General features: G+C 34.5%; 3 protein-coding genes across 4 annotated transcripts; 2 read left to right on the top strand and 1 right to left on the bottom strand.

Annotated features, from left to right (window-relative positions):
* Positions 1-3,734: 3,734 nt before the first annotated feature.
* On the bottom strand, positions 3,735-8,510 carry LOC136224567 (histone deacetylase 9). 2 transcript variants are annotated; one of them, XM_066012923.1, is made up of 14 exons: positions 8,331-8,510; positions 7,878-7,990; positions 7,677-7,794; positions 6,989-7,063; positions 6,693-6,912; positions 6,118-6,181; positions 5,501-5,593; positions 5,302-5,410; positions 5,079-5,128; positions 4,901-4,991; positions 4,726-4,796; positions 4,367-4,465; positions 4,059-4,125; positions 3,735-3,976 (listed from the first exon to the last, which is right to left on the bottom strand). In XM_066012923.1, the coding sequence occupies exons 1-14, from the start codon at positions 8,365-8,367 to the stop codon at positions 3,879-3,881; spliced, it is 1,305 nt and encodes a 434-aa protein (XP_065868995.1). In that variant the 5' UTR covers positions 8,368-8,510; the 3' UTR covers positions 3,735-3,878. The 2 variants fall into 2 exon arrangements, with proteins under 2 accessions (XP_065868995.1, XP_065868996.1); XM_066012924.1 differs by lacking the exons at positions 6,989-7,063; positions 7,677-7,794; positions 7,878-7,990; positions 8,331-8,510 and having other exon boundaries at positions 6,118-6,194; positions 6,693-6,832.
* Positions 8,511-11,043: 2,533 nt separating this feature from the next.
* On the top strand, positions 11,044-14,086 carry LOC136224882 (uncharacterized). The gene is made up of 3 exons (XM_066013310.1): positions 11,044-11,304; positions 13,551-13,713; positions 13,814-14,086. The coding sequence occupies exons 2-3, from the start codon at positions 13,552-13,554 to the stop codon at positions 13,859-13,861; spliced, it is 210 nt and encodes a 69-aa protein (XP_065869382.1). The 5' UTR covers positions 11,044-11,304; position 13,551; the 3' UTR covers positions 13,862-14,086.
* Positions 14,087-20,985: 6,899 nt separating this feature from the next.
* LOC136223311 (protein BUD31 homolog 2-like) lies at positions 20,986-25,164 on the top strand. Its single transcript, XM_066011242.1, has 4 exons — positions 20,986-21,143; positions 21,256-21,355; positions 21,426-21,613; positions 24,879-25,164. The coding sequence occupies exons 2-4, from the start codon at positions 21,262-21,264 to the stop codon at positions 25,032-25,034; spliced, it is 438 nt and encodes a 145-aa protein (XP_065867314.1). The 5' UTR covers positions 20,986-21,143; positions 21,256-21,261; the 3' UTR covers positions 25,035-25,164.
* Positions 25,165-26,953: the final 1,789 nt, after the last annotated feature.

The raw sequence follows: 26,953 nt of genomic DNA, 5'->3' as shown, positions 1-26,953 counted from the left end.
GGGTAATTAAATTAATCTAATTGTAACTAACTGCATAGAATAAATACTATTGGTATTTATTTAAGTGGTTATGTTAGGATTAAATTAATTTTGTAATTAACCAATTAACCCTAAACCAATTAGGTTTAGGAATAACTACACTATATATAATAAAAGCCTAAAACCTAATTAACTAACCTAACATAGACATTCGGCCAATTCAAATTGCTTTGGAAAAGCAATATTAAATCCGCAGCCACTATATTGAGAAAAGTGGGATTTTAATTGGCTATTTACACAATCTCTCCCGTTGTTCTTCCGTTCTTCGGCTAGCACCGGTTCCGGCTCGATAGTTGTTCGTGCACCTGACTCCGAAGATCTTACTACTTTATGGATTCTTCAGCCGTCTCTAGAAGAGACAATCCGGGTAAGTTTTTTTACTCCTAAACGGATCCAAAAGGTTTTGTTCAATCAATGGTTAATGGACAAAGATCAAGCTATAAGGGATTAGAAATAAATTTTAAACCGCAATTCCGCTGCGCTACAGTTGATTAACTGGCTCTAATTCCTAACAGTGGTATCAGAGCCATGGTTTAGTCCGTTTTGATTGATTGAAAAATTAATATTATTTGGTTTTATTATTTTTCCAAATCAAATTTTGAAATTTCCTATTAAATTCCTTGTGTAGAAATTGATCTAGGAAGTTTTCATATTTTTATTTCTGTCTGTATTTTGTTTTGTTTGGTTCTGAAATCATTTTAAATAATTTAAATTAAAAAAAAATACAGCAGCGTTTTTTTTATTAAACAGAAAAAAATAGTTTCGGACACCGAACAGCAGTCACGGGACTGTTGTCCGCGAACAGCAGCCCCGCGGCTGCTGTTGGGCGGACAGCAGCACTGCTGCTGTCCGCCAGACAGCAGCCACGGGGCTGCTGTCCGTGGACAGCAATTCCATTGCTGTCTCGGATCCGTTTTGGGTCTAAATTTAGTCTAAATTTAGATTATAGGGACTGATTTAAAGTTTTAAAAATTTTCATGGGTATTTTAATAAAATCAGTGCCCTAATACCGTTTAATTTATTAAACGTGTTTTGAATAAAAAAAATTAATTGGTATTAAAATGTTTTTGTTTGGCATGCATATTTAATTTTTAATCGAATTGATAATTTGTGTAAAATTGAATATGGTTAATTTGTGAAATTGGCCCAATAGACCGTGACACCGGTTTAAATTGGGAGGGCTAAATTTTGGATATGTGACGACCCTAAAATTCAGAGGTAGCAAAATTATAATTTTGCATATAAATAGATGTTAACCGTTTGGGCCTTTATGGGCCTTAGTCACATATGGTAAAATTGGCGATTTCACCCTAAATAACTCGGCTTAACTTTATTAGATGATTTTGGAATGCCATGATCATGCATTATATTTGTATGTCTTACCGTGCAGCAATGTGTTATAGAGTTCTATGGGCCCTAAATTAAAGTCGGTTTGTAATTTAATTTATTTTGGGAAATATGGCATGCGTGCCATTCTTTAATTAATGTAATTTTAGAATAGGTTCTATTCATAAAATTGTAATTGGTCGTGAAGAAGCCCAGATGGTCCAAGCCCATGGTGGGAGTCCAAGGAGACTTGAAGCAAGCCCGTGAAGATTAGATCGTATATCTAGTTTCACTAGGATGTATTATAAGGCCCATAGAGTCTCTATGTTTATTTTGATTATACAATTGCTTAGTATAACATGAAATATAAGTAGCAACGATCACCAGATCATCACCCGCGATAATTATATGTTAAAGCCGTATCACTTAATTAATCCGGATAATGAAATATTGAGTCGCTTAAAAGTGCTTTCCAGATTCACACCTCTTCCTCCCAGGTAGTGCTACAGTGTATGACGTGCCCTAGCAGGTATGGTGTAGTAATTAGTGGGCCGTCGAGGGTTAGGATACTTCGGTATGGCTAACACGTGTATGGTGGTTGGACTCAACGTGGGTAGCATTAGCTCAGAGCGGGCCTTAAGCACAGATAGGCTAAGTGTCACAAAACCCATCAAACTAAGAGTCCTTGCGGAGGATTGGATAGTTTATCCTACCAAATCGTCAATGGTCGACGGCGGAGCCCTAGCTCGGTCGATTATTGATGGATTGTGGATCTTGGTCAAGACAGCCAAATAAATATCACCAATAACGAATTAAAATGGATTATTAATTTGATCTTTGGCTTAAGCCCTTTATTCTAACTCTAATGTAATTTTTCCACGTAGATTAAACTCCACATCAAAATTACACGAAAAGAAAATTAAATGGCTGCAACAAGCAACAACTCACTCAGACCACTCCTAGAAAAGGAAAAGCTTTCAGGGACTAATTTCCTTGACTGGTCCAGGAACTTGCAAATAGTTCTTAGACACGAGTCAAAGGAATATGTGCTGACTGATGCCTTACCAACAGCTCGTCCTGCAGGTCGGGGCGTAACCGCTGATCAAATGGCGGGGTACGACCGACATGTTAAGGATGACAGAGATGTGTCATGCATTATGCTGGGTACCATGGTTCCTGATCTTCAGAAACAGTTCATGGAGCAGCACGCCTTTGAGATCATGGATCAACTCAAAAGGATGTTCCAAGATCAAGCTCGTCAGGAAATATACTTGACAACAAAGGCGCTATGCAGCACTACGATGCAAGCCGGGACTTCTGTTAGCACACACGTGCTAAAGTTGAAGGGTTTTATTGACACATTGTCAAGGCTTGGCTCACCAATGCCTGCACAACTAGCAGTCGACATCATTCTTGGATCACTTCCGGCATCCTACAATCAGTTTATCATGCACTACCACATGCAGGGCGTTGATAAGTCTGTAGTAGAATTGCATGGCATGTTGAAACTTGCTGAGCAATCCTGCAAGAGGACTCCAGAAGTGTTGCTGGTTAACAAAGGGAACATACCTAAGGGAAAGGCCAAGTCCAAGTCCAAAGCGAAGGCCCAAAAGGCCAAGTCCAAAGCTAGGAAGGTGGCAGCTTCTAAAGGTAGTTTGGCCTCAGCAGATGATATCTACCATGAGTGTAATGAGAAGGGACACTGGAAAAATGTGTGTCCAAAGCTAATGGAGAAACAGAAGGATGAAGCTTCTGGTTCAGGTATTTATGTTGTTGAATTTAATCTGGCTATTTCTACATCTTGGGTTGTAAACACTAGATGTGGCACTCACATTTGTTCAAATGTGTAGGGACAAAGAAATAGGAGATTGCTGGGATCTGGTGAAGTGGATCTTCGAGTCGACAATGGTGCTTATGTAGAGGCCTTAAAGATCGAAGATTATTCTTAGAGATACCTAGTGGATTAGTTTTAGAAATTAGAAATTGTTATCTTGTACCTGTAATGCGCAGGAATATTATTTCAGTTTCTATGTTGGATATTTATGGTTTGAATTTTAATATTGGACGTGGTATGATTTCTATACATCGTGGCAATATTGTTTATGGAACCGCATTTCTAGTAAATGGTTTGTATATCCTTGATCTAAAACATAGTGAATCAATCTATAACATAAACTAAATCCTACATATATCTGGCACTGACGTCTTGGCCACATAAATGAGAAACGCATAACTAGCCTTTACTCTAGTGGAGCACTAGGGTCATTCGACATGCAGTCTTATGACACGTGTGAATCTTGTTTAAGAGGGAAGATGATAAAGGCGCCTTTCACCAAGACTAAAATATATTTTCAACAATGACTTATAAATTAACATAAAATAATAATGATTTTCATAAATATATAGGAAATTGCTGCTAGTATTCAAACAGGAAGTTCTCTTCAATTTGAGTAAAAATGTGCAACTATATCAGATGTTTACACTTTGCCTATCAAAATCTAATCCAAATATGTTCACCTTCTCGCTTCATGGAAGTACGTGTTATGATCATTGTCATTATCGCCATCGTAATATTCGTCGTCTCGCTGGATATGCTTATCCTGGGTATGCTCTGCAATGACAATTCATCATCAAGTGGGTAATAAGGAAAAAACATCACGACAAAAGAATCCGAAGAGACGAATTTTACTTACGATCAACTCTTTCGTCAGGGTTTTGCTGATCTTCATCAAAATCAGGAATGTAGAAGTCTGGTGGAACCTGCAAACACAGATCATTATTGTCTCATTGGAAGGACATCTAGCTCCGCTTGTGCTTAAGAAAATTAATAAAACGACATAAAAAAGAAGTGAACTTTTGGCATAAAACGCCCGAGATTCTGTAGTTCACGAAAGATGTCATCGATGTTCGCAGCAGCAGAGGGCAAGAGTTTTACAAAAAATGCAGTGATAACAATATCTCAGTATGGAACTGGTTTAGCAAATAATTGAATGATACTCACCTCCTGCATCTGTACACTTGGAGCGTGTTGGATGTAACGTAGATTTTCAAGCACTTGCATTTTTATCGTGCTAAGGTACGATTTGCTATTGAAATTCTCCTGCAAAATCAAAAAACGAATTAGAGATGATTTATGAGGGCTACAAGAATCGAGACTGAGCAGAACAATGTGAAATCCTAACAATTTTTCACGAACTTAATAACCCTCAGTGTTTACTAAGCTCGGCATGGAGGCTAAACGTAAACCAAAAATTATTGGGGCAATTTAAGAGAAATGGAAACCAAATTGGCAGAAAAAACAATCTTGCTCCTCGGTGAAGCATGAAATGCTGCAAAATAAAGTTTTGTGCAATTACTTACTATTTGTCCGGCTGGAATCTTCAAGGAAAATTCAGGAGCAAAATATTTGATATACTCGTTATTTGGAATCTCTGCAAGAAAAATCAAATATTGAAGTGGAAGTAAATAACATTACGCGGAAAAGGGTATCTAAAGAATATGATAGTTTTTCGGAAAGTATTCTAGGCAAGCATACCATTGGGTAGTTCTGTATCCAAAAGAACGCCTGTTTCTACAGTCCAGCATCGAGCAACATTCTCTTTTGTATATCCTCCACCACCAGTAACCTAACGAATAATGCCGTATCCAAGATAAGATGAAATGAAAAAAAAAACGAACTAATACAAGTAGAACAGAATTAGACAGAAAAATACCAGTAAGGGCAAATTGAATTTCTTCACAAACCGAACACATTCAGCATGCCCTGTGAGAAAAATATCACAACAGCAACCAAATGTGAACCTCACTCTTTTGATAAAGCTTATAACAACAAGATTATTCATATATGACCAAGAAGTTAATAACTGCTCCAGATCCCGAGAGAGTTCATAAAGTAAAGCAATAGAATGTGTGTTTCAATTACAAGGAGATATGCACCATCAATGGAGAGATTAAAGCAGCCCAACCGATCCCTAGCCAATGAATCAGCTCCACATTGTAGAACTATTGCGGCTGGTTGATATGTTTCGACTACCTTGGAAATAATCTATAAAATGAATAATTGCAAGTAAAATATTTAGACAACGCAAAAAAGACAAAAGACAAAACCTATCAGGCTTTTTAAACCAGAGCTTACTGTTTTGAATAGTCGGTTGAAGCTAGTGTCATCTATTCCATCCTTCAGCGGAACATTTATTGCATAAAACTTCCCTTCTTTTCCTCCTACATCCTTCAGTACAGAACATATCAAAATGTGCCCCGAGTTTTGACTTGGACTTTTGAAAAGGACAGACAGGAAAAGGAATCAAGTTTTCAGGGCAAAACATAAGTTCCAACTTCCAAGCATACACACTCAAATAGGCACATATATAAGCATACACATGGGCGCACATTTAATTACAAATCAGGCTCAAATACAATATATATAATAGAAATAAAAGAAAATATGTTTCTATAAATTTGCTATAGATTTAGAGGAGCAGTATAAGTAAGATTCCAAGTTTTAGGTATGCAAAAGTAGGGCGTGCCAACTACCAAGAGCAACTTCATCTGCATCTCTACTTAGTAGTTAAGTTATTAAGTAACCAAGGGAAGGTTAAAGTAACAGTTGCTAAAAACTGTGTGATAAAAACACTGAAAATAGCATGGAGAAATGAAAGCTTATTCTTTTTCAATTTGAAGAAAAAGGAAAAATTAAAGAATTGACTTTTTCCAATTATTAAATAAATAGCAAAGCATTAGCATAAATAATACCTTAACATCTCCAGTTCCAGGGAAGAACATATCTCCGAACTTGTGGAAACTAACCGTCATCACCCTGCCTCATAGAACTTTATACTTAATTAGAGTTCAAAAACTCAAATTATAACAGAAAAGGAAAAACGTGGAAAGCATATGAAAATAATTTGAATACAAATTACTTTTCCAGATGCTTCTTTTTTTTTTTTTTTTTTTTGAAATATCTCTATTTCTTTCAATTGCTTGGTTAGGCCATCAAATCAAAAACCATTTTATTAGATTGATACTGGCTGTTAACAGAAAAAGAGTACATAAATGATGTATGAAAATTATAAGTAATAACAAGAAAAAATCCTGTGGAGGAGATTCTTATTAACCAGCTATAACTGCCATATCTTATATGTTTTCTACAACCAATTTTTCTAGAAGCTTGGACCAAATGACAAAGTCCATCATTCAATTGCTACATCAAAAAAATGTATTATTCCACTTGCAGTAGCAACATAAAACTAAAATTCATCTATCTTTCCCATAGCTTTACTAATGTATTCATGATCCAAATGCATTATACAATGAGAAAGTTTTAGTACCTATCAGTGAAATAAAAGGCTTCTTCAACACCATCACCATGATGCACGTCTATATCAATGTACAAAACACGTGTATGATGCTTCAGAAGCTCCAGAATTCCCAAAACTAAGTCATTGATGTAACAAAATCCAGATGCCTCGCACTTCTTAGCATGATGTAATCCACCAGCCCAATTTATAGCAATATCACATAGTTGATTGTTTAATCTACGAGCAGCATCTGTTAATAATCATCAATCAGCATCCATGGTTGACTAAGATATCTAAACCAGGCAACACAATAATTCATTGCTTACCTATTGTTCCACCAGCATAAATTTGGCAAAATTCGAACAAGTTTTCAAAGACAGGGCAATCTTCTCCAAGATTATCTGGGGAAAGGAAAAGTTCACAAGTGAAACTTTTTTACCAAGTAATAATCTTAAACATCAAAGTTTCAGCGTCAATGTAAGCAAGCATATAGTTAACTACCTTAAAGCTTCATTGACAAAACACCAGAACCAATACCTAAGAAAGATCTGCCTGAATAACCTAAAACGTGATCTAACCATCTTAAACTCTAAACTTTAGTTTATCATACAATAAAAGAAACGCATCACATCTACCAAACCAATCTAAAAAAAACACCATATGTAACTCATGTCTCTCTCTCTCTACTTGATGGTCCTAACAGGATTTAATGCTTAATATTCATATTGAACTGCATTTCAAATGAAGAACAAATATCGTGATTGACTCTAAAACCTGGTCTAAAATATGTACATAACATCCAAGTGAGCAGAAAAGTCAATTTATCAATATTCCACTTCCTTCTAACCATACCAAACACTCTGCTAATTTCAAACACGCTAATTGTTAAACCTCACTCAGCTCTAACCTAACACTTTCCAGCGTTTACATTTAATGCAATGCAACCCAATAGTATCAGAAACAACCACAAAATTATAATCAAAATCAAGTAAATGGGAAAGGAAAAGGCCATACATCTAGCTAATTCATTTGCAAACAATTGTTGAGAATTTGGCGTAATCCGGTGCAAAAATTCAACATAGTCAGCAGAGTGGAACTGAGCAAGCTCAGCAGGATATGCCTTGTGAGGCCGCTGCATTGCAAAAATAAATATTAAAAAAAAAAACATTTTCAAGAAATAGCACACACTAAAAGTTCCAAATTTCAATAACTAACATAAATCTCCATCTTCTTGTGGAGATCATACGAGAGAACGAGATGATGCGTCATGCAAAGCCTGTGCGGCTTCATAGGATGATTTGGACCAAAGTAAACGCTACCAACATCCCCTGCAATATCAAATCCAAGTAAAAAGAGAGAAAAAAACTCTAGAAAATAATTGAAGGCTAAGTAATTCGATTATTTGAACACAACAAACAAAAATTCACTACAATAATGCTTCTTCCTAAACAGAATGAAGCATTAAAGGTTGTAACATAAGCGTAGTTGAGCAAAAAGTTTTGAATTAAACGCATGAACTATTGCTCTCAATTACTATCTTCCTAAGCTAACCTCGCAGCTAATTCGAGCAAATAATCATATTCATGAGTATATATCTCCTAATTTACAAAAGACAGAAGTAAAACTAGAGTAAGCTAGGGTTTTGAGTAGAGAGAAAAAATTACGTACCGTCATAGAAGTAGGAAATTCTGTCCCTGGAACGCATTTTGGAGAGGAGCTGATTAGAGGAAGAGCGAGGAAGATGGCTATGCTGGTTCAGGCATAGCCTGAGACCAGGGAGAGGAAGCGGGAGATGGCGGGAGATGGCGGAAGAGGGAATTTGGAGTTGAAATCCATAACCTGTTACCAAAATTTATAATAGCTTAATTTTAAACCGCTAATTCCACCAAAAAAAAAAATATATTATTATGTTGGTTAAAATTGGATTAGTTAAAGAATTGGAAAAGAATTTAATATTTATTATGTTTGTTAAAATCGAAGTGGTTAAAGAATCGAAAAATAGATAGATCTGTTTACGGGTCCAAATATCCGTTTGATCCGTCCAAACCGTGTCCCCTAAATCGGATGTGAATATGATAAATTATCCCTATATTCAATTGGGCCCAATTTCACTAAAACTCACTTATTTTTTGGATGGGTTTGAGATTTATAAAACACCGAGTTTCGGTCCGCCTATTAATTAATAAATTTACATATTTATATTTATTTTAAGTATAATTTTTTATTTTATTACTATTAAATGAGTTTGGACTCAGAAAAAAATAATTAGATAGTTTTTAGTGGATTACTATTACTGTTCCCAAATTATTTATCATCGCTCCATGTTGGACATTTTTGTCCTTTTCATTTTTTAAACTCAAAAACTGAAATTCTCTCAAATTTTTTTAAAATTCAAAAACCCGAACAACATTCATGGGACTTAAACACGGTAAAGAAAAAAGACTAATGATTCCCCGAATAAGTATTTTTATTTGAAAATCGAATCGAGAACACGAGTTTCATTTCCGGATTCGGAGAAAAAATTCATCCAAAATGTGTTAAACGGGTGATTCACATCATTCTGCTTAGGCAGAAACAGGTGATCCACCCGTTTCCGCCTAGGTAGAAAGCGGAATGGTGTGAATCACCCGTTTTGCACATTTTAGATGAATTTTTTTTTATATATTGATTAAATCAGTTAGTTTTTGGAGACGAATTTCAATTAGTTTAAATAAGAATTGTAGTTATTCGATCTCCTCGACGTTCTCGAATCCATTTTTCATAAATCCAATTTTTGGCTCGGGAGAGAGAGGATATTAAGTTTTTGAATGGAAAAATGAAAAGGGCGAAAATGTCCAAGAGGGGACGGTGATAAGTAATTTGGGGGCGATGAATAGCAAAACCATTTTTTATTTGGAATTAGGTGCAAAAAATACTCTAACGTTTACAAATAGGAACAATTTTATCCTTAACGTCTAGTGTAATTTTACCTCTAACGTTGACAAGTTGGGTCAATTTCAGACATTATTATAAAATACATATATTCTGTATCAATTACATATCAGTTGGTTCTAAAAAAAGATTTGATATTTTTTATGATTTAATAATAGAATTGGAGATTAATATTTATTAATTCGGTAAAATATATGATTTTTTTTGTTCAACTCGTACAAAAGTATTTTTTTTCCACGTCTAATCATATGTTTGTTATCTGTTACTAATGAATGATAAAATGACGCACATTTAAAGTAGATGACAAGATTCATGATTGAAATGGCCATTTGGTGAATTATTTCTCAAATTAACTTAACTTGTCAACGTTGAAGTAAAATTACTCTTGGCTACGTTAGGGTGATGAATTTTTTCTCAAATTGACTCAACTTGTCAACGTTAGAGTAAAATTGCTTCTGGCTACGTTAGAGATAAAATTGCACAATTTTAAACGTTATGTGGTAAAATTGCTCATGGCAGTAACCGTTTTATTTTAATCTATTATAGCTAAACAACATTTAAAATAGTACAATTTTAACCCAAACGTCTAAAATAGTGTAATTTTATTTTTAACATTGACAAATTGGATCAATTTCAGACATTATTATAAAACACATATATTCATTATTTTATACCAATTACGTATCAGTTGATTCAAAAAAATCATATTTTTTTTATGATTTAATAATAGAATTGAAGTTTAATATTTATTAATTCGGTGAACATTAAGGATTTCAATATGTGTTAAAAAATTTCATGGCAGTAAGCATTAAAGATATTATTTCACGTTATCCTTTTTAATTTAATCTAATATAGTTAAATAATATTTTTCTATAAAAATTAGGGTAAATTTCAAATAAAATCCATGTGGTTTCACTAATTTTCAGATAAAGGACTGTGGTTTACTTTTTGTCAAAATGATGATTGAAGTTTCACACTTGGATTAATGCTATTAAAACCATCTTTAAGGACCTGAAAATGAAAATTTTCAAGAATTAAAGTTGTTCAATGTCATATTTTCTATGGAACTACATTTTCGACTTTTGAAAATCATCTGTTTTTGAAACTTTCTCTTTCTAAACATGAACTTTCTCTCTTTTTACCAAACTTCATCTAAATAATCTCAAAATAAAAAAGTTAAGAATTAAAGTTGCTTAAAATATTAGTAGTTCTTAAAATATGTCATTTTTGAAGTAGTCAACGGTGATTTTAATAGTATCAATCGAAAAAATTCTTATTTTGCTAAAATTGAAAACCTCAGTCCTCGTTTTGACAAAAAGTAAATCACAGTATTTTATCTAAAAATTAGTGAAACCACTGTGTTTTATTTGAAATTTACCCTAAAAATTATCATCAAAACAAAAAAAAAATGTTAAAAAAATAAAAAGAACAGAATTTAGGATATCTAACATCTGAATTCAAAGTTTCTGGCTTATTTTGGTTTGCTTTCTAGTTTCCTTTTCCTACCAAAAAAAACAAACATCTGAATTCAAAGTTCAGACAGAAATTCCCAATTTGTTTTCTAGGTTCACTCAACGAAATCTGAGTCCCTTGAAAAGACGCAATCTTATCGAGGAATCTACGCATCAGGTATTTGCAATAGAAATCTAGCCCTAACTCCAGCGTTTTCTCTCGCCTGAATCACTTTCCCCTAGCTGCCTCATCAAGCAAAGTGAGTTTCTTTGCCACTTCTTTTATTTCTTATTCTGAATTAGAATAGCATCAATCATTTTATTTGCTTTTAGATCTTGGATTGTACCTATCGTTGTTCGTTCTGTTAGCGATTTGATTCTTATCCTGATTGGGTTTCGCTCCGTTATATCTGCTTTGATGTACTCGTTGATTGTGTGCTGGATATACATGGTTTTGATTCTGTTTTTAATGGAAAAAAGTCTTCTGTCCCTTCAAATCTGCCCCCTTCCCTGTCCCCCAACCAATTATCAACTCTAATTAACTCTCGTAACCATGGTTAACCATACTCTCTCACGTTAACAACTCTAATTTTAAGAGGTTTCACGATTGTGGCAGATTTCACAAAGTCTCTCTCAATTCATGTTTTCTTCTTTTTCTTCTGTTACGTTGCTCATTTCTGTTGTGATATTGCCTCACTACGTCTCTCTTCCTTGCTCAGTTCGTCTCTCTCAGTTCGATTATTATTCTTATTCGAAAGGAGGAATCCTTGTATTTTGGAAAGAAATTGTTGGTTTGTAGAGCAGAAACAGAGGCACATACATCTGATATTGTAATATTAGATGTTGGAATATTGGAAACTAAGGAGACTTTCTTCCAATTCGACTTTAATCTGTTGTTGGTTGTTTCCAATTTGTTTTTCTTCCATTCAACTTCAAAAGAAAATATGTTGTTTGTATTTTGGAAAAAGCGAAATAAACGTGTGCTTTCCCCCTGAGTCCAATTCAACTCCAATAGTAAGACAACACAAGCTAGTGATTGAAACCAATTTTTGTTTTAAAGATTCAATTGCAACACTTACTTGTGTCTCTGTTGTAAATTTTATAGCCTAACATGATTTGCAATTCTTTTATTTACAATTTTGTTCATTCCTCTGTCCTAACCAATTTTAGTTTTAAAGATTGACTGCAACACAAACTTGTGTCTTTGTTCTAACTATCATGGCCTGAAAGGTTTTGCAATTCTTTTATTTTCTATTTTGTTCATTGCTCTATTCTAACCAGTTTTTTTATGACTGTCATGATCAACTATTATATGTGGTAATTAAAGTTCTTGAAAATATTTCAAGTTCTTGTTATGTAATATGATTAGCAAGATAAATATATGATGGACTTAGTTTATACAATTAGCCACGGTTCTTGGTTTAATGAACTTTTTGGATGGGTTTTAATGATTGAATCATTATGTATGAAAAAGTTTGTGTCTAGAACATATGATTCTTAGAAAATTCATCAGATTTGACTTGTAAAAATCAGCATAACTGCTGTTTGTATTTGATAATAGGATATGCCTAAATTGGGAGGACTAGAATCGGAGGTCAAGAATCTTTTGAAAAGTGTATGAACTTCTTAACCCTTGGTTGTTAGAATGCTGAGTAAAAGGGGCTTGTGTTTGATGAATTAACCTGCAAACTTCATGCCATATGCTTAACATATTTAGTTTTTCGATAGTCAAAGCGGAGGAGACTCTTCTTTACTGCTCTTAATCTCTCTATAGTCTTTCGATATTTAGTTTAATCCCTCTCTAGTCTTTCTATATTTAATTATGTGTCTTGATAGAGGTGAGGCGCACAAAGCGAGAGCCTTTTAAACAGGGCTCACTTTTTGCAATCAAGGCTCACTACCTTGAGCCTTGAGTGAGGCGCGCCTTTAACAACTATGCAATATGCTGATGGTAAATGCCCGCCATCATCACTTGATGAACAAGTTCTCATAATACACTAGCAGATGGAATAAAATTGATTCTAATCACCTATTTCATCATATGGTAGAATTCAGTTTGGGTTTATGAAGTAGTTTACTAGTTCACTTTGATTCTATGTTGCACGGAAACAGAAACGGGAAATGAAAGTGAAACGGACACGGACATGGATACTCGTAAACGTTATTTCTAAGAAAAATTAGCTAGGAAACGGTAATGGAAACGGAAAAGAAATGGAAACAAAAACTGACATGAAACTCGGAAAAGCTAATGAAAAGAGTTTCCGTGCAACATAGCTTTGCTTTTATGACTAGTCCTCCGCTATATCTTGTTTTCTGGTTTATGGAATGCCATGAGAATCTTTTGTTTCTTGTTCCTCGTTGCCACGAGGACAACTGATTTTTCATCTCTCCTGCGATTCATCCAAATGCATTATTTAAATCTGTTCGCTTAGGATAATGTTTATTAATTGATAAAAAAGCATTGGAGAAATGTGTTAAGTTACTTACATTATGACTTCCTGTGCAGGATGCCAGTTGCTGAGCCACCGTTTCGACCACGGGAGAAGCTCCTTGAGAAGCAGAAGTATTTCCAAAATATTCACAAACACACATATTTGAAAGGTCGTTATGATAAGCTCACCTCTGTTGCCATTCCTCTAACTTTAGCAGGCACCGCATTATTCCTTATTGTGAGTCTTTTAGTTTACTTCTGAACTGTGGACTTTTTTCCAGGCTCTAACTAACCACTTAATTTTAGCGATGTGGCCATTTAACATTACAAATTTTCAGGGCCGAGGAATCTACAACATGTCTCATGGGATTGGGAAGAAAGAATGAGGAGGCCTCCTGTCCGATGACGCCCAACATGTTATTTTCTGCTCATAATGAAAGAATTATTTGCTTTTGCGCATGGAGTTTGTTGTTTTAAGAGTTATTTTTGTTTCGGGCCTTCAATAATTACAGGTGCAGAACTAAAGCTACAAAACTGAAATGTGATAATTCACTATTGATGGCTTTTGTTTTCAAGTTGTTAATATTGAATCATTGAGTCTTTAGACTTCATTGCTTATGTGAACTATGTTATGCATTGATAGAAAGATATAACCTGAACCTGTTCATGCTTGACGATTTTCTGGGAATTGATCCATTTTTCATAGGGCGACAGGATCCGGGAGCATGTTTTTCACCTGTAGGAGGTGATGGCGTTTGTTTTCATGTTAATGTTGCATCATCGAGTCCTTAGAATTCACTGCTTATATGAACTATGTTACCGTCGATAGAACTATGTAACCTAACCTGTTCATGCTTGATGATTTCTGGGAATGGATCCATTTTCATAGGGAGACAGGGTTCAGGAGCGTGTTCTCCACCCGTAGGAGGTGATGGCGTTTGTTTTCATGTTAATATTGCATCATCCGAGTCTTTAGAATTCACTGCTTATATGAACTATGTTATGTGTTGATAGAACTACATAACCTATACATGTTCACGCTTGATGTTTTTCTTGATTATAGATCCATTTTTCGTAAGATATGATTCGGGAGCATGGTTTTCACTATAGGTATCATAATGGATTATCGTGGCATAGTCGTGTTTTGTCATTAATATATTCTACCTGATTATATATGATATAAATGGCGTAAAAATGATAATCGTGTCGAGTGGGTTATCTTTGTAAATCGTGTTGTGTCAAAAATTGAGGGTCCTATTTTTTTCACTTGTAGCAGGCATGCATCTGAGCTCAAATGAATACATTGCACATTTAAATTCAAAATTAGTGTAGAGAATTGGATCAGTTGGAAAACTGATTTGAGCAGATAGCAGAAAGCCTTGTAAATTGAACTATGCATTTCATTTATCCACATTTCAAGGAGTGACAATTCTTGTTATTTTTCTATGATCTATATGGTTATAAAGTTGTGTTCATCGAATTTCGTCGGTCACCGTTAAATCTAAGTTTTCATTTCGCCGGTCACCGTTAGACTTCTGGATGTTCAATTCTCGTTGTCCATGTTATGCGGATGTTTTCTTAATCCGGTGGTGTTTTGATTGCACCTCTTGCATGGGAGAGAGCATTCATCTAGTGATTGGTCAAACACATCCTAAATGTGGTTTAAATAAATATAGGGGAAAAGTACAAAAATAATATTTGTGGTTTGCTATTTGTAAATAGAGGTATGTAGTTTAAAAGTTTGTAAATAGAGGTCTGTGGTATGATTTAATTTATAAAATAAGGTATTGCATATTACATTGTTATGTTTTGGTGCAATCAAGAACATTTTTATTTTATTTTTTAAATTACATTTACATATTGACAAAACACGTACCTAAAAATTAAACTGCAGTTGTGTAAAATGAATTTCAATATCAATTTTAGTTCATAAATCGTGAAATTAGTAAAAAAAAACGTAAAGTTCACATCGTATGATATATGGTTTCGATTTAGAGAGCTACGTTTTGGGGAAAGGACCGTATTTTATCTATATGTAAGAACAATTTTTTTTCAAGATAAAAATGTCACTGGTTGTAATCAAAACTTAATAGTGGATTCTGAAATACCTTATTTTGTAAATTAAATCATAAATTAAACCATATGCCTTTGTTTGTAAATTAGGCAAACCACAAGCATTATTTTTGTACTTGTGGTGAAGCTCTTAGCCTAGTGGTCGAGAGCTTATCTATGCCTTGGGAGGTCATGGGTTCGAATCACATCCGGGATTGATGGAGATTTTTCTTTCTTCTTTAATGTAAGCGCATTGTGCGCAAATTTTTTTGGAAAAAGTACAAAAATAAACCTTATGGTTACATCTATTTTCGATTACAGTCTTGTGGTTTAAAAGTTTGCAAAATGGTACATTGAGTTTCATTCCGTTAGCAAACACATATCAAATTGACTAACGGTGTTAAAAGTCAAAGAGAAAAGATTTAATTTAGTCCTTATATTTATTTATTTTATAAATTAACTCATTTTATTATCTAATTATCACAAACAAACCCTAAAATAAAAAATAAAACTCAATTACACCATCTTCTCCATCTCGTTTTTATTTTTTATTTTTCTTTTCCTTTCTCTCTCATCTTTTTCTCTCTCTTGTCTCTTTCCTCTTTTTTAATTTCTTTCTAAAATCATTTGAATTTTGCTAATCCATAAAAAAAAATATATATATATACACGAACTGTAAATCTTCGGCTTTAATTTAACACAAATTCTCCTTGCACTTAACACCAATTCTCCTTGCACTTCTCGTCGGTTTTCATCCACTCACCAATTCTCTCTTCACCTTCTCAATTTGGTTCAATTTTCCAAATGCTACTCTTGTTTGGTCTGCTAATTTTGATAATTCTCCGCTCATGCTCTCCGCCAGAGCATCTATCTCTATCACCGTCACAGGCCACCTGAGCCTCACCAATTCTTCAGCCACGAACCTCTGGCCCAGTATTGCTATCGGAAATTCGAATTCTTCACTTGTGTTGACTGAAGATGGAAATCTTGTTCATGGAAGCTCAATCTGGGAGAGTTTTAATTATCCTACTGATACATTCTTGCCTGCCCAGACATAAATGAGACTCAACTTGTTTCAAAGAATGGTAAGTTCAGATTCTCCAATTCTTGAACTTTGGTTTTCATTGCTGATAATGAACCTTATTACTCTACACCTAGCGCATTTCTACAACTAAATTCAGATAGTAGCGTCACTCAAGCAAGCAAGACTTCAATTATTTCTACTGATTTTTCTTCTGATACTAGTATTCTCCGGTTCGGGCGCTTGACTCTTGATGACAATGGTGTTCTAAGAATCTACAGTTTTTATTTGGATATTTGGATCGCTGTTTGGCAGTCAATTCAAGAGGTTTGCCAAGTTCGTGGAATCTGCTGGGCTAATGCTATATGTATGCCTAACTAACAGCTCCAATTCGAGTTCTATCTGCATTTGCCCGTCGGGATTCAAAAAAAAAGTTCCAATTCAATTCGTGTATACTTTCTTATTTTTGATGGATTACTAAAATTTAATTGATTTTAGAAAAAAATAAAAAAAAGGAGAGAGATAAGAGAGAGAAAAAGAGGAGAGAGAAAGAAAAAATTCAAATGAGATGGAAAAAATGGTGGAATTGATTTTTATTTTTTATTTTGGGGTTTGTTTGTGATAATTAGATAATAAATGAGGTTAATTTATAAAATAAATAAATATAATGACTAAATTAACTCTTTTTCCTTTGACTTTTAACATCGTTAGTCAATTTGGTATGTGTTTGCTAACGGAATGAACCTCAATGTACCATTTTGTAAATTTTTAAACCACAAGACTGTAATAAAAAATAGGTGTAACCACAAGGTTTATTTTTGTACTTTTCCTAATTTTTTTTTTAAAAATATGATATTTTAAATATAAAGTCCGATTAATTGATCTTTTGGTTTTTTATTTTTTTTGGTTATTAAACCTTTGATTTTTTTATTTAGACACGTTAAACTTTTAATCGTTTATTTTTATTGAATTTATTCAAACACAATTTTTTAAGTTAACAGAAGTTTAATGTATCAATTAAGGTTGATTTGAGTTGTTAAAGACATCAAGTTGTTTAAGTTAGATTTTGAATTCAAGTTATAGTGTATGTCTAAAATTGTAATTGAGAGAATCCACCTAAAAGGTACCTGGCGAACCGAAAAATTGGAGAAACTATATAAAAAAAGTTTAATGTGTTCAATAATAAAAAGTTTATGAATTTAATATATTCAAGGATTAATTACAAATAGATGTCTGGTGGTTTTACGGATTTGTAGATTTGGTAATTGTGGTATTTTTAGTTACAAATTCAATCTTTTTGGTTTGCAAAATTTTCAAGAGTTAAATGAAAATTTTTCAAGAGTTAAATGATATTTTAAGCAATTTTAATCTTTCAATTTTTAAGTTTGAGGTCATTTATGTGTTTTTTTTTATGAAGGAGAAAGGTAATGTTTAGAGAGAGAAAACTCCAAAAATAATTATTTTGAAAAAAAAAATGTGGTTTCATAATAAATATGATATTAAATAATTTTAAATTTTGAAAATTTTCATTTTGGATCGTTATCAGTTAAATTTGGCAAAGTCAATGAAAAAATGAAAATTTTACAAAATACATGGTTGCGTTTGTAATGAAAAATACCACGACTATCCATCTGTAAATCTGTATCTATTTGTAATTAGCCCTGCATTCAAATAAAGATTAAGGGTACGTTTGGTAAGACGTAATGGACTTCGTAATGGAATGCCCATTACATCAAAAGTCCATTACTATGTTTGGATGCACTCTATAATTTTATTGGAATGTAATGGGAATTCCATGACTTTAATTTTCTTCAATAAGTTTCGTAATGAGGATTACCAAAGAAATCAATAGAAATTCTCATTACATTCCAATATGTATTCCTAATTCCTTCAATCTAACATTTTCATTTCCTCCATTTTTTACATCACATTATTATTAATTTTTTATTATTACTATTGTTATATATATTTATAAAAGTAAATAGAAATTTATTCCCTCAAAAAAAAATAGAAATTTATGATTATACATAGCAAAACAAACATGATAATTAGGGGTGTGCATCGGTTCGGTTTAAACCGCATACCGAACTGAATGAATTCAGTTTTTCGGTTCGGTTTTTTTAACAATTCGGTTCGGCATCGATTTTAATTTTAAGTTTATTTCGGTATTCGATTCGGTTCGTTTAGGTTTGACAGAAAATGTAAAAAAAACTGAACCGCACCGAATTACACATATTTTACATTTTTATATATATCTATACACATATATTTGATTATACAAGTTTAATTTTTTTTTATTATTGTTGAGATAATAACCCAATATAGATATATTTTGGAAATATTTCAATTTTTGTTGTTGTTGAGGTAAATTTAATGAGAAAATATAGTGATTTTTATTTGTTATTTGTTATTTTTAACTTAATTCGGTTTGTTCGGTTTAAACCGAACCAAACCGCATATTTTGATTCGGTTTTAATTCGGTTTTACCTATTACTCGGTTCGGTGTCGGTATGAATTATTTTGATCATCGGTTTTTTCGGTTTGGTTCGGTTCGGTTTTGCACCGATGCACACCCCTAATGATAATGTAATGGTAATTACATTACATCAATTGTAAAATTTTACTAACAAAACATGGTAATGTAATGGTTATTCCATTCCATTACATTACAACCTTGATTACATTACAATCTTGATTACATTACATTGCATTACAGCGTACCAAACGCACCCTAAGAATTCAATGAATGAAAGATCAAACGCCACATGCACAAGGGGGAAAATATCATCATGTGAAGGAGGCATTGAGCCAACTACGTCCATCTAAGCATCATCATTCTCTTGTTCAAGTCCAACATGTTCATCATGTACAATGTGCGCCCTCTGGGCGTCCTCAATCATCCTCTGCTGAGTTCGGATCCTCCGAGTGGAGGTAGTGATAGCACGACTAGTGGTATAACGGTGTCCGAAACCACTGTCATCCTCTGAAGTCTGAAAAATAACAAGAAATCGAATAACTACAATTCCTATTTGCATTAATTGAAAATCGTCCTCAAAAACTAACCTATTCAATCAGTAATTTGTCTAAATTAAATTTACGTTTATAGATAAATAAATAAAAATTAACAACAAAAAAATTTAATTGCACACTTAAATACCATAATATAGTATTTTTTTTTCCTATTTCAGGTCCGCCTAAGGGTGTCCCAATATTTAAATTTTTATAAAAAAAATCACTGTCATCCTCTGAAGTCTGGAAAATAACAAGGAAATCAAATAACTATAGTTCCTATTTGCATTAATTGAAAATCGTCCCAAAAAACTAACATATCTAATCAGTAATTTGTCTAAATTAAATTTACGTTCATAGATAAATAAATAAAAATTAACAACAAAAAATTAATTGCACGCTTAAATACCAAAATATAGTATTTTTTTTCTATTTCGGGTCCACCTACGGACGTCCCGACATTTGAATTTTTATAAAAAAATTAAAATTCAAGCAAAATGGTCTGGGCGGGTGATTCACACCACCTGGTCCAGGCCGAAACGGGTGAACCACTCGTTCGGCCCTAGAGCAAAACGGATGGTTCACCTGTTTTTCCTAAGTGCCAAACGGGTAGTTCATCCGTTTGGCCCTAGGGCCGACATGGGTGAACTACCCGTTTAGCACATATTCAACGAGTTCCGTCTCCAAATCCGGAGACAGAACTCGTGTTTTCGATTCGATTTTCAAAAAATAACACTTACCTGATGAATCATTGGTCCTTTTCCTCTATCACGTTTTAGCGCCATGAATGTTATTCGAGTTTTTGAATTTCTAAGAAATTTGAGAGAATTTCAGTTTTTTAGTTGAAAAAATGAAAAGGGCAAAAGTGTCCAATAGGGGGCGGTGATAAGTAATTTAGAACGGTGAATAGCAATCCACTGTCTAAATAATTATATAATTTTATCTCAAAAAAATAATTAGATAGTTTTTTATTTAGGATAAGATACAAAAATATTAGGAACAATTTTATTCTTAACGTTTAAAATTGTGTAATTTTATTTCTAACTTTGATAAATTGAGTCAATTTTAGACTTTATTATAAAACATAAATATTTTGTTCCTTATTATATATCAATTACGTATTTTTTATGATTTAATAATAAAATAGGGGATTAAAATTTATTAATTCGGTGAAATATATGAATTTTCTTTTGTCCAACTCGTATAAAAGACAATATATTTTTTAAAAAAAATTAATTTTTTCACGTCTCGTATGTTTGTTATCTGTTATTAATTAGTGATAAATTGACACACATGTAAAGTATAGATGACAAGATTCATAAATAGTTTAATGAATTATTTTTCAAATTAATCCAACTTATATGTAAAATTGCTCTGGCAGCCGGAAGCAATTTTAGCCAACGAAATGATATAATTTTACCTACAACATTGTGATAAAATTTAAAGAAACCAGTGGATATTTAGCCTCTGAATTCCGACATTCCCAATTTGTTTTCTAGGTTTACTCAGCGAAATTTTAGCCGCTTGAAAAGACGCAATTTCATTCGTACTGCTAACTAAGGTTTATCGAGGAATCTACGCATCAGGTATACGCAACTCCATTCTCATTGAGCTTGAAAATTGAAAATTAGTTTGAATTAAACTTCCTAGTTTCATCAGAACCCTAAATCTGTCCATTCTTTGAATTTTTACTGTTAGGAGAAAATGCCTAAGGTGAAGACAAGCAGGGTCAGATATCCAGATGGTTGGGAATTGATCGAGCCTACTCTTACGGAGCTGGGTGCGAAGATGAGGGAAGGTTGGTCTCTATCGATTCCTACTTCTTTGGTTGTGTTTGTTGTTATTCTTAGCTGAAATTGTTTTTGCAGCTGAAAATGATCCACACGATGGCAAGAGAAAATGTGAAGGTTTATGGCCAATTTTCAAAATTGCCCATCAAAGAAGCCGGTACATTTTTGACCTCTATTACAAAAGGAAAGAAATATCTAGAGAGCTCTATGAATTCTGCTTGGATCAAGGATATGGCGACAGCAACTTAATAGCGAAATGGAAGAAGGTTTGCTTTTGTTTAATCGTTTATGATTATTTACAGGAATGGGATTTTTTGTTTTTTTAAACTTGAAAATGTTGAATTGGTTTATGATTGGCTTCTGGCTTTTAATTGTTCCACTTATCACTAAATTGCATGATATCTTCAATTATCTATTGAGCTTTGAAGTTGGATTCATGAGTTTATAGCCATATGAGTTAGACTGCTGATTTTGAATACTTCCAAAAAGAATGTAGGCCTAATACATTCCTACCCCCCAAACATGTCCAGAAAGTCTAATGACCTATGTCCTATGTGATCAACCTCCCAAGTCCTATGTGATAGAGCAAGTTAGGGGCACTTCATACATTAGAGGCCCTGTACTTGGCTAAATTATTCAATTGTTCTTCTAAACTTTTTGAAGATGTTTCATTGACCCCTGGACCTGCTTAAAGTGGCCTATTGGCCCTGCTGAATTTGATTAAAGTGATTTATTAACACTTTGAACTTGCTAAAAATTACCTATTAGTCCATTGGATTTGTTTAAATTGATACACTCTTGAGTTTGTCTAACTCTCCACTTTGCTTTGTCATGTAGGACTTAGAGGTTAATTTAATCATGTCATTTTAAACAACTTCAAGGAACTAATAAGTCGTTTTCAAAGTTTGAGGGGCGAATATGCTTTTATGCCCAACTTGGAAGGGCTAGAGATCATAGTTATTAAAGGCGCGCCTAAGGCGCGCCTATGGCGCACCAGGCGCAGGCCTTAGCGCCATGGCAGCCCCATGGCGAGGCGCAATCGCCATGGCGCGCGCCTGGTGCGCCATTGTGCGCCAAATGCAATTGCCAAAGGCGCACTAAGGCGCGCCTTGGCAGTTAGAGGCAGTTATGGGCAGTTTTTTTATATATCTGGGATGGAGCACATGTTCTATTAACAAGAAGTATTAAAGAGGAGAGAGATTATACGTTTTAAACTAATTAGAAGACCAAGAGACAGAGTCATTTGAAGAGTTGAAGATGAACTCGTGTTTGAAAATGATACTCTAACATGGGGTTTAGTTGGTAAGGCTGCTGGAGTTGAAGAGAGTGCATATAACACTAGAAGAGTAGGAAAAAAGGCTAAAGTATCATCTTCCAAGGATCGAGGAAAAGCCCATGTAGTTGTTCGAGATGAGGAGGAAGAAGAAACTGAGTTTGTTGATGAGGATGAAGAGGATCAGTTTGATGATGATTCTTTAGATGAGGAGTGTGATAGTGATGATGAGGAGTGATTTGGAGAGTTTTGATTAGGAGTAGAACTTAGAAATTAGTATTCAACTTTAAAGTTTGCTGATATGGGGTTCGAGATGAGGAGGAAGAAGAAACTGAGTTTGTTGATGAGGATGAAGAGGATCAGTTTGATGATGATGCTTTAGATGAGGAGTGTGATAGTGATGATGAGGAGTGATGGATTTGGAGAGTTTTGATTAGGAGTAGAACTTAGAAATTAGTATTCAACTTTAAAGTTTGCTGATATGGGGTTTATTTTGCATTTTAAATTTATTTATGCTTAAGATATTTTCATGATTTAGTATTCATTGCATTTTTATGTTAGTTTTATAGTTTTATAATTTTTATTTTTGTAAGTGCGCCTTGTCTCGCTATGGCGCGCGCCATCGCCGTGCGCCATGCGCCAAGGCTCCAGGACTCCTTGCGCCTTAGTGCGCCATGCGCCTTTAATAACTATGCTAGAGATGTATTAATTGTTTATGATTGCATGTGGCTTTTAATTGTTCCTCTTATCACTAAATATATCTTCAATTATCTATTGAGTTTTGAAGTTGGATTCATGAGTTCATAATAGCCATATGATTTAGACTGCTGATTTTGAATACTACCTAATAGAATGTAGGCCTAATACATCTCTAGCCAAACTTGTTCAGAAAAGTTAAATGACCCCTTCAACTTTGAAAGCTATTGATTAACCTCTTGAAGTTGCTTAAAGTGACATGATCAACTTCCCCATGTCCTATGTGATCGAGCAAGTGGATAGACTTAATACATTAGGGGCCCCTGTACGGGTGCCTGTACTTGGCTAAGTAATTCAATTGTTCTCCTGACTTTTAAAGATGTCTCATTAGTCCCAAAAAACCTACTTAAAGTGACCTTTTGGCCTGTTGGAATTGCTTAACGTGATCCATTGTCTCTTTGAACCTACTTAAAGTGGATAGGCGTAATAGGGGGCCTGTACTTGGCTAAATAATTCAATTGTTCTCCTGAACTTTAAAGATGTGTCATTAGCCCCCTGAACCTAGTTAAAGTGGCCTATTGGCCTGTTGGACTTGCTTAACGTGATCCATTGGCTCTTTGAACTTGCTTAAAGTGATACGCACTTTTGTCCGAATCTCCACTTTTGTCTGCCACGGAAGACTTGTCCAAATTCTAATTTCTTGGGTTCTTGTATCTAGAGAAGTTATGAGCGCCCAGAAAGTCAAATTTTTTGTATGAAAATGTTTACTCTTAAGTCAAGTGGAGGCACTATGCTTGCTTCTAATCCCTTTCAAACTTTACTATAGGGCATCTCTTTTTATGCCGAAAGACCGGATTCTCGCCATCTCATAAAGGGTTAATTTTGTCACTTCAAGCAACTTCAAGGGATTAATCAGTCATTTTCAAAGTTTGAGGGGCCAATATGCTTTTATGCCCAACTTGGAAGGGCTAGAGGTGTCTTAGACCAAGTGGATATTTGTATGAAAATGGATTTTTGTATGAAAATGTTTACTCTTAAATCAAGTGGAGGCACTATGCTTGCTTCTAAGCCCTTTCAAACTTTACTATAGGGCATCTCTTTTTATGCCGAAAGACCGCATTTTCGCCATCTCATAAAGGGTTAATTTTGTCACTTCAAGCAACATCAAGGGATTAATCAGTCGTTTTCAAAGTTTGAGGGGCCAATATGCTTTTATGCCCAACTTGGAAGGGCTAGAGGTGTATTAGGCCAAGTGGATATTTGTACAAGTTAAAATGCACGCCACTTTAAGCAAGTTCATGGGCTAATGAGTCACTTTTAAACAAGTTCATGGGCCTAGTAAGCCACTTTAAGTAAGTTAAGGATTTAATTCGTAGTTTTCAAAGTTCGGGGAGACAGTTGGTTTTATGGCTATCTTGGAGGAACTGTGTATGTATTAGGCTTAGAATTTATATGCAGTTCCTTGTTTTTTTTATAGTTATTTCTTTTATAGTTATTTCCTTGTTGTTGTTGTTGTTGTTGTTGTTGTTGTCTAAATTGTATCAATTTTTTCGGAATTGCAGCCTGGATACGAGCGCTTATGCTGTCTGCGATGTATTCAGCCAAGGGATCACAACTTTGGCACTACTTGTGTGTGCAGAGTCCCCAATCATCTTCGAGAGGAGAAGGTTATTGAGTGTGTTCATTGTGGTTGTAAGGGCTGTGCAAGTGGCGATTAATTGCTACTTTTATTGTTTAAATTTCTCTGTTCAAGGTACAATGTTTTTTACTCTTGTCAATATACTATCTTGAAGCATGTTTTGTAGCTGATTTTAATATATGACTAGCTTGAATTAGGATTGTGTATCAGAGATTGCTTGTTTAGCATAATGATAGATGATGTGAAAGAACTATATTAGAATTAACAGCAACAAAGGAATAAAAGCGACACGTGATTATCCTAGCTTATGTTCAGTTATACTAAGGGTTTAGTGTAAGTATAGTAGGGTGTATAGGGGTGAGCAAAACTGAACCGAACCAAAACAAACCAACAAGCCATTTAAAGTTGATGGGATCCACTTTTTATGTCCCCATGGCCCTTCTGCGTGGTGACATGGGGGCAAAAAAAGGAAAGAGAGGGATGAGGTTTCTCTCACTTTTAGCATAGCGGCCCCTGGCGGGAGGCCCGCATGATGGGCTATTAGCTCAGTGGTAAAGCGCCCCCTGATAATTGCATTGTTGTGCCTGGATTTTGTGGGCTCTCAGCCACATGGATAGTTCAGTGTGCTCATCAACACCTGATCATGAGATGCGGATCATCCAAGAAACATTAGCATGACGTACTTCACCTGTTGAAACCGGGGTTTGAAACCAAACTGCTCCTCAGGAGGATAGATGGGGCGATTCGGGTGAGATCCAACTTCTTATTCACTCATGGGCTTGGGGTAGAAGTTGTATAAATGTATCGCCATGCTATTAAGTATTTTGATTTAAGTTCTTTTCTTTCTAAGAGGTGGAATAGAATAACCCGGTTGAAGTGTAATGATCATACGTTCGTAATGCATTCTATGTCCCATAATAGGTCTCATTCTTCATTCGGTTCGTTTCTCAGCAATTTTGGTTTTTGGTTCTGTCCGGCTGTAAACCTAGAAGAACTTCACTCATTCTGTCATTCCCTTCATCAACCCTTCCGCTCTCTCCCATCGTTTTACTTTGCATTTCTTTCCTCTATCTCTTCACCAGTTCGCCTCATCTCCGCTTCTCTTGCCGCCGCCCCTTTTATGCCCTAAAGTTTCATTCTTTTCATCCGTACATCTTCGTGCCACTGATTGTTTCACTGGTTTCCATTGACTTACAAGGTAAATCGATTTTTCTTTGCAATATTATCTTTTTTTTTTGGATAAAAATGGTACTAATTTCAGCTTTTAAATGGAAATTGTAGCTTCTTCTCATTTGTCAACTGAGAAGCTGCAGGAAAATTAAGGAGATTGATGGATTTCTGTTTTGTTGCGTTGAGTTTGAGTGTGTGTTTGTTATTGAGTTAAGAATCGTTGATTTAGTAACTAAAATGAACTTGAATTTCTACTTTCTTAGTCAATTTATTCGTTTCTGTACTTTCCCTTCTGGTCATTTTCTTAGCAGACGAACAGTGAATTTAGGATGTAAAGTTTATTGAGTGATGCTTTTAATTAGGTCGCTGGGTGAACTTGATTTATTTGATTTGGGCTTAATACATCATTTGCGCCTTGAACTTGTCCAAAAAGTTTGATTGGCTTCCTGAACTTTCAACACTGTCCCCTAAACTTGCTTAAATTATCCATATAGCTCCCTAGACTTGCTTAAAACGTAATCAATTGATCACTCGGTTGCAATACCTTCCGCGTGCAGCTTACTTTTTTTGCAACCGAGTTATTAATTGATTAAATTTAAGAAAGTTTAGGGGCTGTCGGGACATTTTAAGCAAGTTGATGGGCTATCAGAACACTTTGAAAGTTCGGGGTCAATCAAACTTTTTTTGAACAAGTTCATGGAGGGATGTTGTATTAAGCCTTTGATTTAAGAGCTTAACTTTTGTCAGTTGGATTCTTTCATTATTTGTGTGACTTAATTCAATGTGTAATTTGCTGCTATTAGCCTATTACATTGTGGCTTTACTTGA

The sequence above is a fragment of the Euphorbia lathyris genome, chromosome 3, assembly GCF_963576675.1.
Source record: "Euphorbia lathyris chromosome 3, ddEupLath1.1, whole genome shotgun sequence".
Classification (NCBI taxonomy): domain Eukaryota; kingdom Viridiplantae; phylum Streptophyta; class Magnoliopsida; order Malpighiales; family Euphorbiaceae; genus Euphorbia; species Euphorbia lathyris.
Note: the sequence above shows the minus strand (reverse complement) of the source record. Positions and strands in the feature narration are given on the sequence as shown.

Bases quoted from the DNA above. Each gene is read 5' to 3' on its own strand.
- LOC136224567 (XM_066012923.1), bottom strand. From the start codon at position 8,367: ATGCGTTCCAGGGACAGAATTTCCTACTTCTATGACG. The intron at 7,795-7,877 runs GTTAGTTATTGA...TTTGCAATGCAG, and splicing joins ACAAGAAGATGGAGATTTAT to CGGCCTCACAAGGCATATCC. The intron at 5,411-5,500 runs GTAAGCTCTGGT...TTCATTTTATAG, and splicing joins TCAACCGACTATTCAAAACA to ATTATTTCCAAGGTAGTCGA.
- LOC136224882 (XM_066013310.1), top strand. From the start codon at position 13,552: ATGCCAGTTGCTGAGCCACCGTTTCGACCACGGGAGAAGCTCCTTGAG. The intron at 13,714-13,813 runs GTGAGTCTTTTA...ACAAATTTTCAG, and splicing joins GCACCGCATTATTCCTTATT to GGCCGAGGAATCTACAACAT.
- LOC136223311 (XM_066011242.1), top strand. From the start codon at position 21,262: ATGCCTAAGGTGAAGACAAGCAGGGTCAGATATCCAGATGGTTGGGAA. The intron at 21,356-21,425 runs GTTGGTCTCTAT...TTGTTTTTGCAG, and splicing joins GGGTGCGAAGATGAGGGAAG to CTGAAAATGATCCACACGAT. The intron at 21,614-24,878 runs GTTTGCTTTTGT...TCGGAATTGCAG, and splicing joins TAATAGCGAAATGGAAGAAG to CCTGGATACGAGCGCTTATG.